Genomic DNA, 11327 nt, shown 5'->3' on the forward strand with positions numbered 1-11327 from the left:
CATTTGCAAACTTTAATTCATTGTGCCCATTATATTGCATAGAACCTACATAATTTTGAAATGTAATGTGAATTAGATTCTTGAATGTTATAGTAAATAACCTTAACAATCAAAACTCAAAGAAAACAGTTAAATTTGTTGTAAGCGAAAAGCCATGGTCACAGCCCCTCACAGAGCTTTGGATATACAATTTTTACGGGCTATTAGTCAACTGTAGATCATAATTTCTTTCCAAATTGGCATAATTATCTTATTGATAAGATAAATTTACTGAAGTAACTCAAGACATTACAGTAAGCGGAGCTTAGCCAAAGAGCTAGTTAGTATGTACTACAAGTATATATCATTTCGAAGGGCCGGCGATTGGAACTAGTTCCAAATATTCATTTGTCTGCTGAGCGCATCCGTACATATCGGTACAAATGGCAGCTATCGATAGATGGTTTGGTCTGACTTTGCCATCGCCAGCGCAGCGTTCAAACTGATGAAAGTGAGTTGGGGACGATTTTCGCACTATTTGAGCAAAAACAAAGCATTTAAAACGTGCACACCTGCTTTAAAATAAATGAATAAAAACCAAAATCGCAGTGTTTGACAAAATTATAGTGTTTACGTGTAGTGGGAAAGCAGTAGCAGCCTTGAAAAACAACAACAAACGCGTCTCATTGTTTCGTATCGAAGACGTTGATGTGTTAGAAGTCGATGAAGAGGTGGTGGGGGGTAAAACGCAGACATTTGTGCCATTGGCATAGAAAAGTTGGAATAAAAGAGATAGTATAGTAAATGCACTAGATATATATGCATAATTTAAATATTGTTTAATGATTTGTGCTTTTGCAGAAAATATTGCGCGAAAGGGCCGTCGTCGTTGTTGTTGTTGCTTAAATTGGAAAGTGCAAAAATTGTGAACGCACAACGGTAATATACACGCATACATACATACATATATACACATGCATCTGTGTGTATATGCACATACACATGGACGCGTTTGTTTGATGTACAATTTGGAGCAGCAACAACAATAGCAGCCAACGTTGGCGCCTTGGCTTTGCTGATTGGGGAAGCAACAACAGCGACCAAACTGTTTTGAAGACAATCTCACTCACACACACACAGTTGTACACACAGGGACGAGTAGCGCGGAATTATGACGACGCGTGAAAATGTTGTTGCGAGCCGTTTGTCTAAATTAATGCTAAACAATGCCAACACCAACAACACCTCAGCAGCAACCACAGCCACATCAGCAGCGACGGCGACAGCAGCGGCGGCATCGTCGGCATCCATCACAATGGTGCAATCGCCCACATCACCTGGAGAAATTTCGGAGCTGAATCAATTAAAGCGCGATGCCGATCCGCAGTTCTCACGTTTCGCCGACTATTTTGTCATTTGCGGTTTAGATTTGGATACGGGCCTAGAACCAGATCGCTTTGCGGGTAAGCACTGGGACGCACCACCAAACTATTCTACTAATCATACCCTGTACCCGAAGGGTGAAAGTGTATACTGTCAGAAATAGTGTTAGAGATACAGCAGATGATGCACATGATTTTGTCCGCTTGTCTCTCTAAAAACCTTTGTAACCATATCAGTTATAGACAAAAAACTTGGTTTGTAGATTTACAAGAAAGTTTATTTGAGTTGACTTGATGTAGGTTGGGTACAGGGCATTCCAAAGTCGAACTGAAACATATTTAACGTTCATCACGCTCTCTAATTAATTCTGTTTTGCCCTTTCAGGTGACAATCTGCACTGCTCTCCTTTGGATCGCGCCTATAAGAGCAAACCGCTGGCGCATTATCCCGAAAATGTTGCCTGGAACCCATTCGATGCACACGGCATATGCATGGTAGGTGCCTTCTATTGTTCTTTTTTTAAATTGCGCCACATTAGGGTGAGGTCAACATTGCCTCAATTAAGCTCAATTGGCAGTCATAACGCTGGGCAATTGGGTGGAAAAGCGCGTGACGAAGAAGAGCGGCGTTCGCTGCCCTTACATATAGCAAAGCCACCAGCATAATCGATGTGGCGCAACGCGTAGGGTATTGTACTCGTATATGAAGTTCATGCTTCACTGCCGCTCGCAATGATACACAGTTACTTTTAATTGATGCCACTACTTTGGCAGACCCAGACGCAGCATATACTATATGTACATACATATGTATATATGTACATCAATGTATGTATATATTTATATATATACTTATGACAGCACTCGCTTCAACGTCCGCCGATAATCAGCAGCGCGTGGTCAGGCAGAGGCATCGCCAGCACGGCAGTTGGTTATCAAAAATCTAGACACTTCGTTATTTTGAGCAGTCAATACAAACACAACTTTGTTGATTTACTCATGGCACACTTTCTTAGGGAGCCCGTTCAAAGAAAATAGTTGAGAAAAACAAAAAAATCTTAGTACGCTGGCTTACACCTGATAACATCTGAAATACGGAATTTGGCTTACTAAATAACTACTAACTAGCATTGAACTATAAAGGGATAAAGAAAACTTAGTTTCTACTAATATTAATCTTAATATATGTGATTACAAGTACATTAGAAATGAAAGACATTATAAAAAAACTCGATAAATTTTTCAAATATGTAGTGTATCTAAAAGTTTACCCTTTTTTGTGGAGTTCAAAGAAAATCTTACAAATTTAAAAAAGCATTGTATTTTCGAATTTCCGATAATCATAATCGAGTTCCAAAATATGTATGTATATAAGATATAAAATCCTTACAACTCCAATTAATTCCCTTAAAAATCAAGAAAAATAACTGGTTTTTTGTTTTGAAAACATCAGGATTCATTTTTTAATTTGCAAGATCGTTTTTCTTCCCTTCTGTTCCAGTAATATAGAGATCCTCCGAATGTGAATCATATAATCAGCTGTAATTAAATTTAATAATTAAGGATGAAAGCATATCCTTATGTCTTAAGATCATAAATTGTTGATCAATTGTGTCGGCGAAGAAAAAGTGATTACAAATCAGAAAAAATAGAAAGCGAAAAGTGTTTTGGACATCCGCTTTAGGGAGAACCATTTGGGAAAGGCAAAAATTAGTCAATAATAAGATCCGTTTTACGATTGATTCGGCACTTTTGTTTGGATATATGAGGAACTATGAAACACAATCTTTACATCACAAGCTCTTTAAAGTTCCTAAACCTATACACTTTTATATTTTTCCTTCTTAAAAATGATTGATTGTTCGTTTACCACTTTTTAAAAATAATAGCATCATCTTTACTTTTCTATCTACTATAATTTCCTTTGATTGGATTCACAATTTCGTTTATCTCCACAGCTCTCGCTGCCTCAGGGCCTTCGCTTTCGCACACAAAAGCACAACATTGAACCGAAGTTCCATTCATTTGCAACGACGCGGGAGGATGGGAAACGTTGTTACGGCTTCAGTCTGGTCTTCTACGAGGAGATACGAAATCGAAATATATGCGGGGCTATTCATACTTTGCAATCGATGTTCATCACAGAGCTATCCAATGGACAGCAGACGCACTCGCTGAGTCGCGTGAAGCAGGACGGACCCGTGAGTCGTTCATTGCCGCGCCACTTCAAAGTGGCCGGCCAAGCGCCGCAGTCCGCACAAAGCTATTATGACATTAATAAGGATAAGTTGTATGTGGCCAAAAGCATTTCGTTGATTTGTCAGGCGCCGTACGCCTTTGCGGCCCAAATGTTTCTCAAAAATTTGTACAAGTGAGTAGAATAATCTAAATTATAGACAAAATAAGGACGAATAAGTAATTGTTGGAAATGTGTAAAAGGTCCTAGATTAGTGTTATTATAATATAGATAGATTTTTATTCGATTCTAGAGAAGTTTGAGTGACTAACTAACGAAATTTCTAGGCAATTTCTATGAAATTTCCAAGCATTGCAAGTGGAATTATTAACTGCCTCAACTATACATTTAAACCCTATTCTACCTTCTTTGAATAGTGCGCCTTTAAAATTTGAATGTTTCACCAGATTTTGAAAATAAAACACAACGTTCTTGGGTCGGGGTCACCAAATAGGTGTTAAATAGATGTTAAACACATGTCGGCTTTAAAAACAACGTTTTCATTTCGGAGTCACTAAAATAAAGACGACTATTTGGGGCCTGGCCTTTTTTTTAACAGAATACCGAACATTTTTGATTTATTTTCCTGCCCTTTTCTCTCTTCCTTTAGATGTCTTCCGCGGCAGCCCGGTGCTGGCATAAGCCTTGAGTCTTATGTATATAACATACTCTACGAAGTGATGCTACCTCAGCCGGGAAAGTCAATACGCGTCTACCTGCCACCACCCGAACCCCATTTATCCGCCATTGCGTTGATATTGCAACGTCCATCGCTGGCCACAGAGCTGCCCCTTCTAGACTTTCCGCTGCGCCTGCTCTTTAGCTATTTGGGTGTGGAATGTGTCATTCAACTGCTGACCTGTGTGCTGCTCGAGAATCAGGTGCTGCTCCGTTCGACGGGTAAGTGAACTGCGTATGTCTTTTTATAGGTTGTATCTTAAAAGAGCTCTCTGGATTTCTATCGTACAGACTACCAAAGACTCATGATTGTGGGGGAGTGTATTACTTCGCTGCTGTTTCCCTTCATTTGGCCACATGTGTATGCGCCCATTCTGCCGGCGGCATTGCATCATTTTCTGGACGCTCCAGTGCCGTTCGTTATGGGCCTGCATGCGGAGTGCGAGGCAGCTCATAAGATTGGCAGCGAAGCGACTCTCTGCTTTGTGGACATTGATAAGAAACTGATTCAGCTGCCTGAAGAGCTGCCCATTTTCCCACACAAAGTAGAATTCATGGCCGAGATAATATCGGTGCTGGATAAATTCGAAATCGAGCGCGATCGCGCCCATGAGCCGACACTCAAGAATGGTTATGCGACACGGACTTCCGGTGACAACCACGACGTCATGATCTCAAGCTGTACACTGCCGACTGGTCTACAGGCGGCGAGACGCAGCAAAGAGCGCTTCCAGGAGACAGTCTACACGCTAGGCGGACCAACGCAACCGATTGTGGGTGGACCACAAAGTCCGCATATGGACTATCAGCCTCTCATTGCGCATCCCTCCAAGATCGATCATGTGCCCCGTATAGCAGACTTTTTGCGACGCAAGGGCGGCATGCGTGGGGCCAGCGCGGGCTCACCCATAGGCAGTGCCAATGCCTCGCTCTCGTCCTCACCCTCGGGCCTCTATCACGATGTGGACAGTGTGGATGCAACATTGCCACCCTCCCGTTTGAACTCAGCGTCGAGGCGGCACGATAAGCCTAAACTATCACCTGTGGAACAATACTATCAGGATCTGCGCATCAACAACTCATTGCGGGAGATATTTCTGAATCGCTTCGTGCACATGTTCCATGCCTACGAATACTTCGTCATCTATCCCAATCAGGCCAAGGACGAGTGGCTGTCGAATCGCGAGACATTGCAGAACTTCGACAAGTCCTCGTTTCTATCCGATCAGCCGGAGCACCATCGGGCTTTTCTCTCACGCTTCCTCGAATCTCAAATGTTTGCCACACTCATCGACAACAAAATTTTGGCTATGTGGGAATCCGAACCAGATGCTCAGCTCCACTTTTTCGATCAGCGTGTAAAGCTCTTGAGGTGAGTGAATAGCTCTAGAGTGAGATTTTTGTGAGACGAGTAATCAGTGGGTGTACTTTTTAGGCGTCGACATGGCGAGAATATGATCTGCGCAACCAGCTACGAGCCCTGCGTGCTCAGCCAGGACTCACAGCAGTGCTTCGAGAAGCGTCTCAACTGCATCGACATTGAGGTGACGCCCCCAAGTGAAATACTCGCCAATCGTGCCGCCTACTTCCGGAGCTTTCCGCTGCTTGAGAAGGGCGTCCTCAATCAGGAGTGCGCCTCGAGGTAGTTGACAACTTTCCATTTTGGTTTTCTTATATGTTTGCTCACCAAATACGCTCCAAACCAATCCACCAAACCACCAAGTTATAGAATCCCTGCTCGTTCTCGGTTTTCAAAATTTGACCACTCACTTTTTTGTTATCACCTGCCCCCTCCAACAATAAAGTTATAACCTTTATGGAAATGTGTACCTTACGATGCCTAGCATCGATCGACCAATATCATGATATTATCTACATATATATACATATGTGTTTAAAGAGTTATATTTGTACTATTTAGTTGGGCCAGTCTTCCACTAGACCTTTAGTGTTGTTTAATTTTTGTACATTAATTTATTTTAGCGCTAAACGAAAGTTAACTCAAAACTAAAACAATAAACTGAACTCTAACGTTACCAGAAACTTTCGTTTTCTTTCTTTGTATTATCATTATTATTTTGCTTGAATTCTGATTCTATATAAATCCTATCTATTTGCACCGCATGCGCTTACCCAACAACAATGCATTTCAGATCCCCAACCATTTAGAACTTTCCACTAATCAACTTTGTCTTTCTTCTCTTTGAAAACCCGATTGAAATTACACTAAAATTCAAACTCATACCGCCTAACCTTATCATACGTATCGAATCGAATCGAATTGCTTCTAACAGAGGCAACAGCCTGCGTCGCGTCAAGAATGGCAACAAATGGCGTGCCCGGGAGATATCGTTGGATCAAAAACCCGCTACGAACAATGCGATCAATCGGCTCTCAGCAAATCTGACCACAGCGGATGTCAGTCCGGCGTTGATAGCGCAGGCCAATTGGACGTTTGTGGAACGCCTATTAAAGGTACGACTAATTTATAAATACGATACCCTAGTGAGTACTTAGAACCGTCCATAATTGTTATCAGTCTATAAGTTTCTTCTGGATTACATTTCGTTTGAAGTTGTCGCAAAATATTTGGCTGGATTGAGAGCATTTCTAACCAAATCAATTTCGACAAATTTCATCGAAATGGAACGAAGTAAAGGGGTTATAACAGTTATATTGAATTCAATTCAGTGCCTTTCCCTCGGAATTCGCCAAATAATTGTCTGAAATTACGAAAATTCAATGGAAAACGGCATACATATACCGAAATCAATTTCGTGCCATTGAATGGGATTCGCTAAATTAAATCACTTAGTGAAAATTCAAAGATCTAGCGAAATCTATACCGATGAATAAATGAAAATGATACTTAGAAAAGGCCTGATAACAAATGCATCGAATTACCAAATGAATATTGTGAAAATCTAGCGAAATGGATTTCGAAGCATATTATTTAAATGGAACTTAAAACAGGATGGTTAACAGTCTTGATATAATAAGTGGAATTCACAAAATTCAATCATTTTGTAAAATCTAGCGAACTCAATTACGCCAAATTCAATGAAACTCTTTTAATTGTCATAATCAATTCCGCCAAATCAGATTGAACTGGAATCTATTTCTAATTTCCACTTATATAATTAACTTTCTTTAAAGGACATCAAATCGAAAACGAAACGCATGCTACTCGAAAAAATGGGCAACGAGGCCGTCGCATTGGGCCTTAAAGGCGATGGCATTGAGGAGAACACACTAATAGCCAGTCTGTGTGATTTGCTGGAGAAGATCTGGTCACATGGCCTGCAGAATAAGCAGGGGAAGTCTGCGCTCTGGGCACATCTGCAGTCCTATCTAGAAATACAGGAGGCTCGCGGCAATGCCAGTGTGGAGCAGCAATCCACCATTCCGGCTGCCAACTGCGGCAGCAGTCCGAGCACAAAAATGGCTATGGCGTCCGCCTCGCCGGCCCTGGCCTGGAACGCAATGCGTAAGCGCATGGATTGTAAGTTAAAAGAAGTTTTAAAATCAGATATCTTTCCATATTCACATTCGTACACTCGTCAGATCTCTCGACATTCCAAACCGATTTCGAAATGTCGAATTCGGGTAGCCCGAATCGCAGTCGTTCGCGAGATCGTAACAAGTTTGTGGGTTTAGAGCAGCTATGTCCACTACCCGAGTCTCTGGAGTTCGATGTCAAGTAAAGAGCTGAACTTCCTCTATATGGAGATTATTGTTTATTGCTAACACGAATATTTCTTTCGCAGAAACGTGCTGGCCATGGCCGACATCAAAACGCACATTGGTTATACACGCGCCTGGGTTCGTCTCTCGCTGGAAAAGAAATTGCTCTCTCGACACTTTCGCACTCTGCTTTCCGATGATACTCTGCTTCGCTCTCTCTACAAGCGATCCGCGTTCCTGCGCTGCGAGGAGGAAAAGGAACAATTTCTCTATCATTTGTTAACCCTAAACACTGTCGATTACTTTTCCTTCACCAACATCTATCCCACGACAAGTAAGAGAACCGATAATGTTGATTATCTATCTATCTCAGCTAAATTAAATTTTTACTGCTTTTATTTAATATTATTTTTTAACTAAATCAGACTACTATATTATATAGTTGCCATAGAAACGATCAGGCTTTAGATAGTGGTTTTTTAGAAAACGTATTTGCTTCAGAAGATAACGTATCGAGTCGGGTTTTAGAAAGTACACACATACATATGTCAATGATGTTTCTCCAACATCACATAAAGTCAACATAAAGTCATATCAGGATAGCATATTATATATGCACATAACTGTTCTAGAATCGATACCGATTATTTGTTATTTAAAACCGATTCCATGCCTATTTAACGTTTCTATTCACTTTTCTATTTAGAACTGCCGTATCGTGTGGTTATCTTCCCGTCCCGGAAATACGGCGCGTATCACACCTCCAGCAATATTTGGATCATTGTATCGGGCACTATGAACGAAACACAGCGTGTGCCCGTGCCAAAGGGGTCTCTAGAGTTCATCTTCCATGTAAGTGCATCAGCATGTTGGCCCAAAAACTATGCGCTCTAATCAATTCCCACCTCTCTATGAACCCAGTATAAAAATCTTGGCTTGCTAACCACCATGCGCTTAGGCATAGGACCCGATAATTCAGGTGCCGGTCCCTCCCACAAGTGGCTAGTTGAGCACGTGGTGATGCGCAACGAAGTCACAGGACACACCTACAAGTTGGTTACCCCTCCGTTATAAACCCCAAAAAAGGAGTATATTAACTTGGGCCTTGCTTTTCTCCCAGATTTCCTTGTGGTCGCTGGCTAGGTAAGGGCGTGGACGATGATTCCACGGAACGTCTGTTGGTGGGACAACGCGTCTCGCTGAGCGTCAAGAACGCTGAACTACTTCCAGCCACACGGACGCCGCCGCGTACGCGCAGTCCCAGTGTCCAGCGTCAGGATTCGGTGGCACCTTCGGAAATTCAACACCAGCTGGGGAACTGTGTCAACGTAATTGTGAAGTGGCACTATAAGCCAAGTCGGGACCGGGATGTGGGCACGCTAACCAATTTGCTTTGCGGCGACGATGGACTGGTTAAGTGTCTCGAGCAGGTCTTCCTATGCGGCTTCAGATCGGCGCGTTTCTTCGGTCGCAATCTCTATATATGGGACTATTTTAGTGAGTTTACTCTTTTTATTCAATTTAATAGTTTGTTTAATCAATTTCAAATATCTCTACTCCACAGCCAAGATTAAGGAGCTCTTTGAGCAGAATTTGCAGCTGGAATTGGAAGACTCCGCATCGAGCATGGACTCCTCGTTTAGCAATGGCAGCGGCAACAGCTTGCAACGTCGTGAGATTTCCAGCATATGGCGTTTGTATGTCCAGCTAATGGATGAGATTAATGGCACGGCCAGCACGCTGGGCAAGGATGGCAAATTTCAACTGCTCATCTGCCTAAGCCTGCGGTAAGTTACTCGTAGTGCTGCCTATTATGTGTCAGGAATAGAGAACAGATGCTCGTGAGTTCATTGGAAACCATTTTATGGTGTCAGGATGTTTGGATTGCTCAAATAGTTGGCCGTTCGTCGATGTGTGGGGGCTCACACTGTCTTGATTAAGAGAGATGCAGTTTTTGCTTGTCTGCTATTCAGAATTGACGGTCCTCCGTTCTTTTAAAGAAAAAACCCCGACATAATGATGAAATAGAGTATCAATTGCTAGAAGTGTTTCAACCACAAAAATTTGGTTGTTTTTGACTCGTCTTGGAAGAGCCATGAGGTCGATTGCCTCTTTTGTTTCGGGCTCATATGCATATTTCCAAAATGTCAGTTTTTAGTCAAGAATTTTGAGCATTAATCGCCGTTTTCAGATCGATAATCAAGTTGTGAGAATGTTGTGTGAATTATATCCATAGATGCTTCTTGTTAGATAAATTACGACGAAAGTTGTAAAGTTTTAAGGGGGGGAATGATCTGAGTTGATCTGACAAGCTTAGAGTTGCTAAGAATCTAATCTAATCCTTAAATTCCACAGAGAACATTTACTTACACGCATGATTAAGCCGATGGCTCTTACTAAAGTGACGCAAGAGATGTACGAGGAGGAGAGTTTCCTGCGAAGGCGCAATCTTCTAACATTTCTCATACAAATCCTGGAACCACTCGATGACTGTCACATTGTCCTCGAGAACTCGATCACCCAAGGCATACGCATTCCGTCGCAGTGCTGAGCCGATTAGTCCTGTCACTCCCCCACAGACATTTGCAACCAGTGACCTAAAATACTCATAAATATATATACATATATGATATGCTATAAGTACCATTCGAATCGATTGACTCCAAACGTAACTGAAATCTCCAAGCTCGAATTCGTTGTTATTTTAGAATTATACACACACATATATATATATATATATATATACGTTTATTGAACACTTTTCCTACTCACTTGCCATTATCGTCCCACGCTTGCCAAGTGTTCAAAGAAAGTGAATGTGAAGCCAAAGTTGAACAGAATTCCTTGTCATTAATGCAATCGAATTTTCAAATACTGTGCAATTAACAAATACTATAATACACAATTCTAAAAATGTTGTTCAAGAATCTATCTAGCTAGTAGTTAAGATGCATACATATTTCCTCACCACTTTGTCAATTTAAATTGTTTTGTATTTTTCTTTATTATTATTATTAAGTTATGTGTTAATAGCACGTTCTATTGAATTTGTTAATGTACTTCAAGGTAGCTTTTTGTTTAGTCGACTCTACTACTTATATACATATGCATATTTGTGTACCAAAGAAACTCTGTTTTGTGAATTTTATGATATTTTTTGAAAAGACTATAGCAAGAGATTATATATATGGTATCTAACAATGTGTTTCTAAGTTAAAAGTATTTAAGCTTTATTTTTTATATAAATTATGTAGCCAAAAAAAGGTTCAAAGAATTGTACTGTACGAAGTTGTTAGCAATAAGACATGAAAGAGTCAATAAATATACAAAAGACAAACAAGTAATGTTTAAATGTTCTATTTCAACGT

The 11327-nt window shown here is 41.0% G+C and overlaps 1 protein-coding gene across 1 annotated transcript; it reads left to right on the top strand.

The window, feature by feature from the left end:
• The first annotated feature begins 586 nt into the window (after nt 1-586).
• LOC115632482 (DENN domain-containing protein 5B) lies at nt 587-10943 on the top strand. The gene is made up of 16 exons (XM_030529656.1): nt 587-779; nt 841-1442; nt 1747-1856; nt 3320-3732; nt 4208-4497; nt 4567-5647; nt 5711-5917; nt 6570-6750; nt 7432-7777; nt 7840-7975; nt 8043-8293; nt 8666-8811; nt 8881-9011; nt 9080-9456; nt 9524-9746; nt 10315-10943. The coding sequence occupies exons 2-16, from the start codon at nt 1151-1153 to the stop codon at nt 10508-10510; spliced, it is 4380 nt and encodes a 1459-aa protein (XP_030385516.1). The 5' UTR covers nt 587-779; nt 841-1150; the 3' UTR covers nt 10511-10943.
• The last annotated feature ends 384 nt before the right edge of the window (nt 10944-11327 follow it).

Source organism: Scaptodrosophila lebanonensis, unplaced genomic scaffold (assembly GCF_003285725.1).
Source record: "Scaptodrosophila lebanonensis strain 11010-0011.00,11010-0021.00 unplaced genomic scaffold, SlebRS2 tig00001415-arrow-pilon, whole genome shotgun sequence".
NCBI classification, from domain to species: domain Eukaryota; kingdom Metazoa; phylum Arthropoda; class Insecta; order Diptera; family Drosophilidae; genus Scaptodrosophila; species Scaptodrosophila lebanonensis.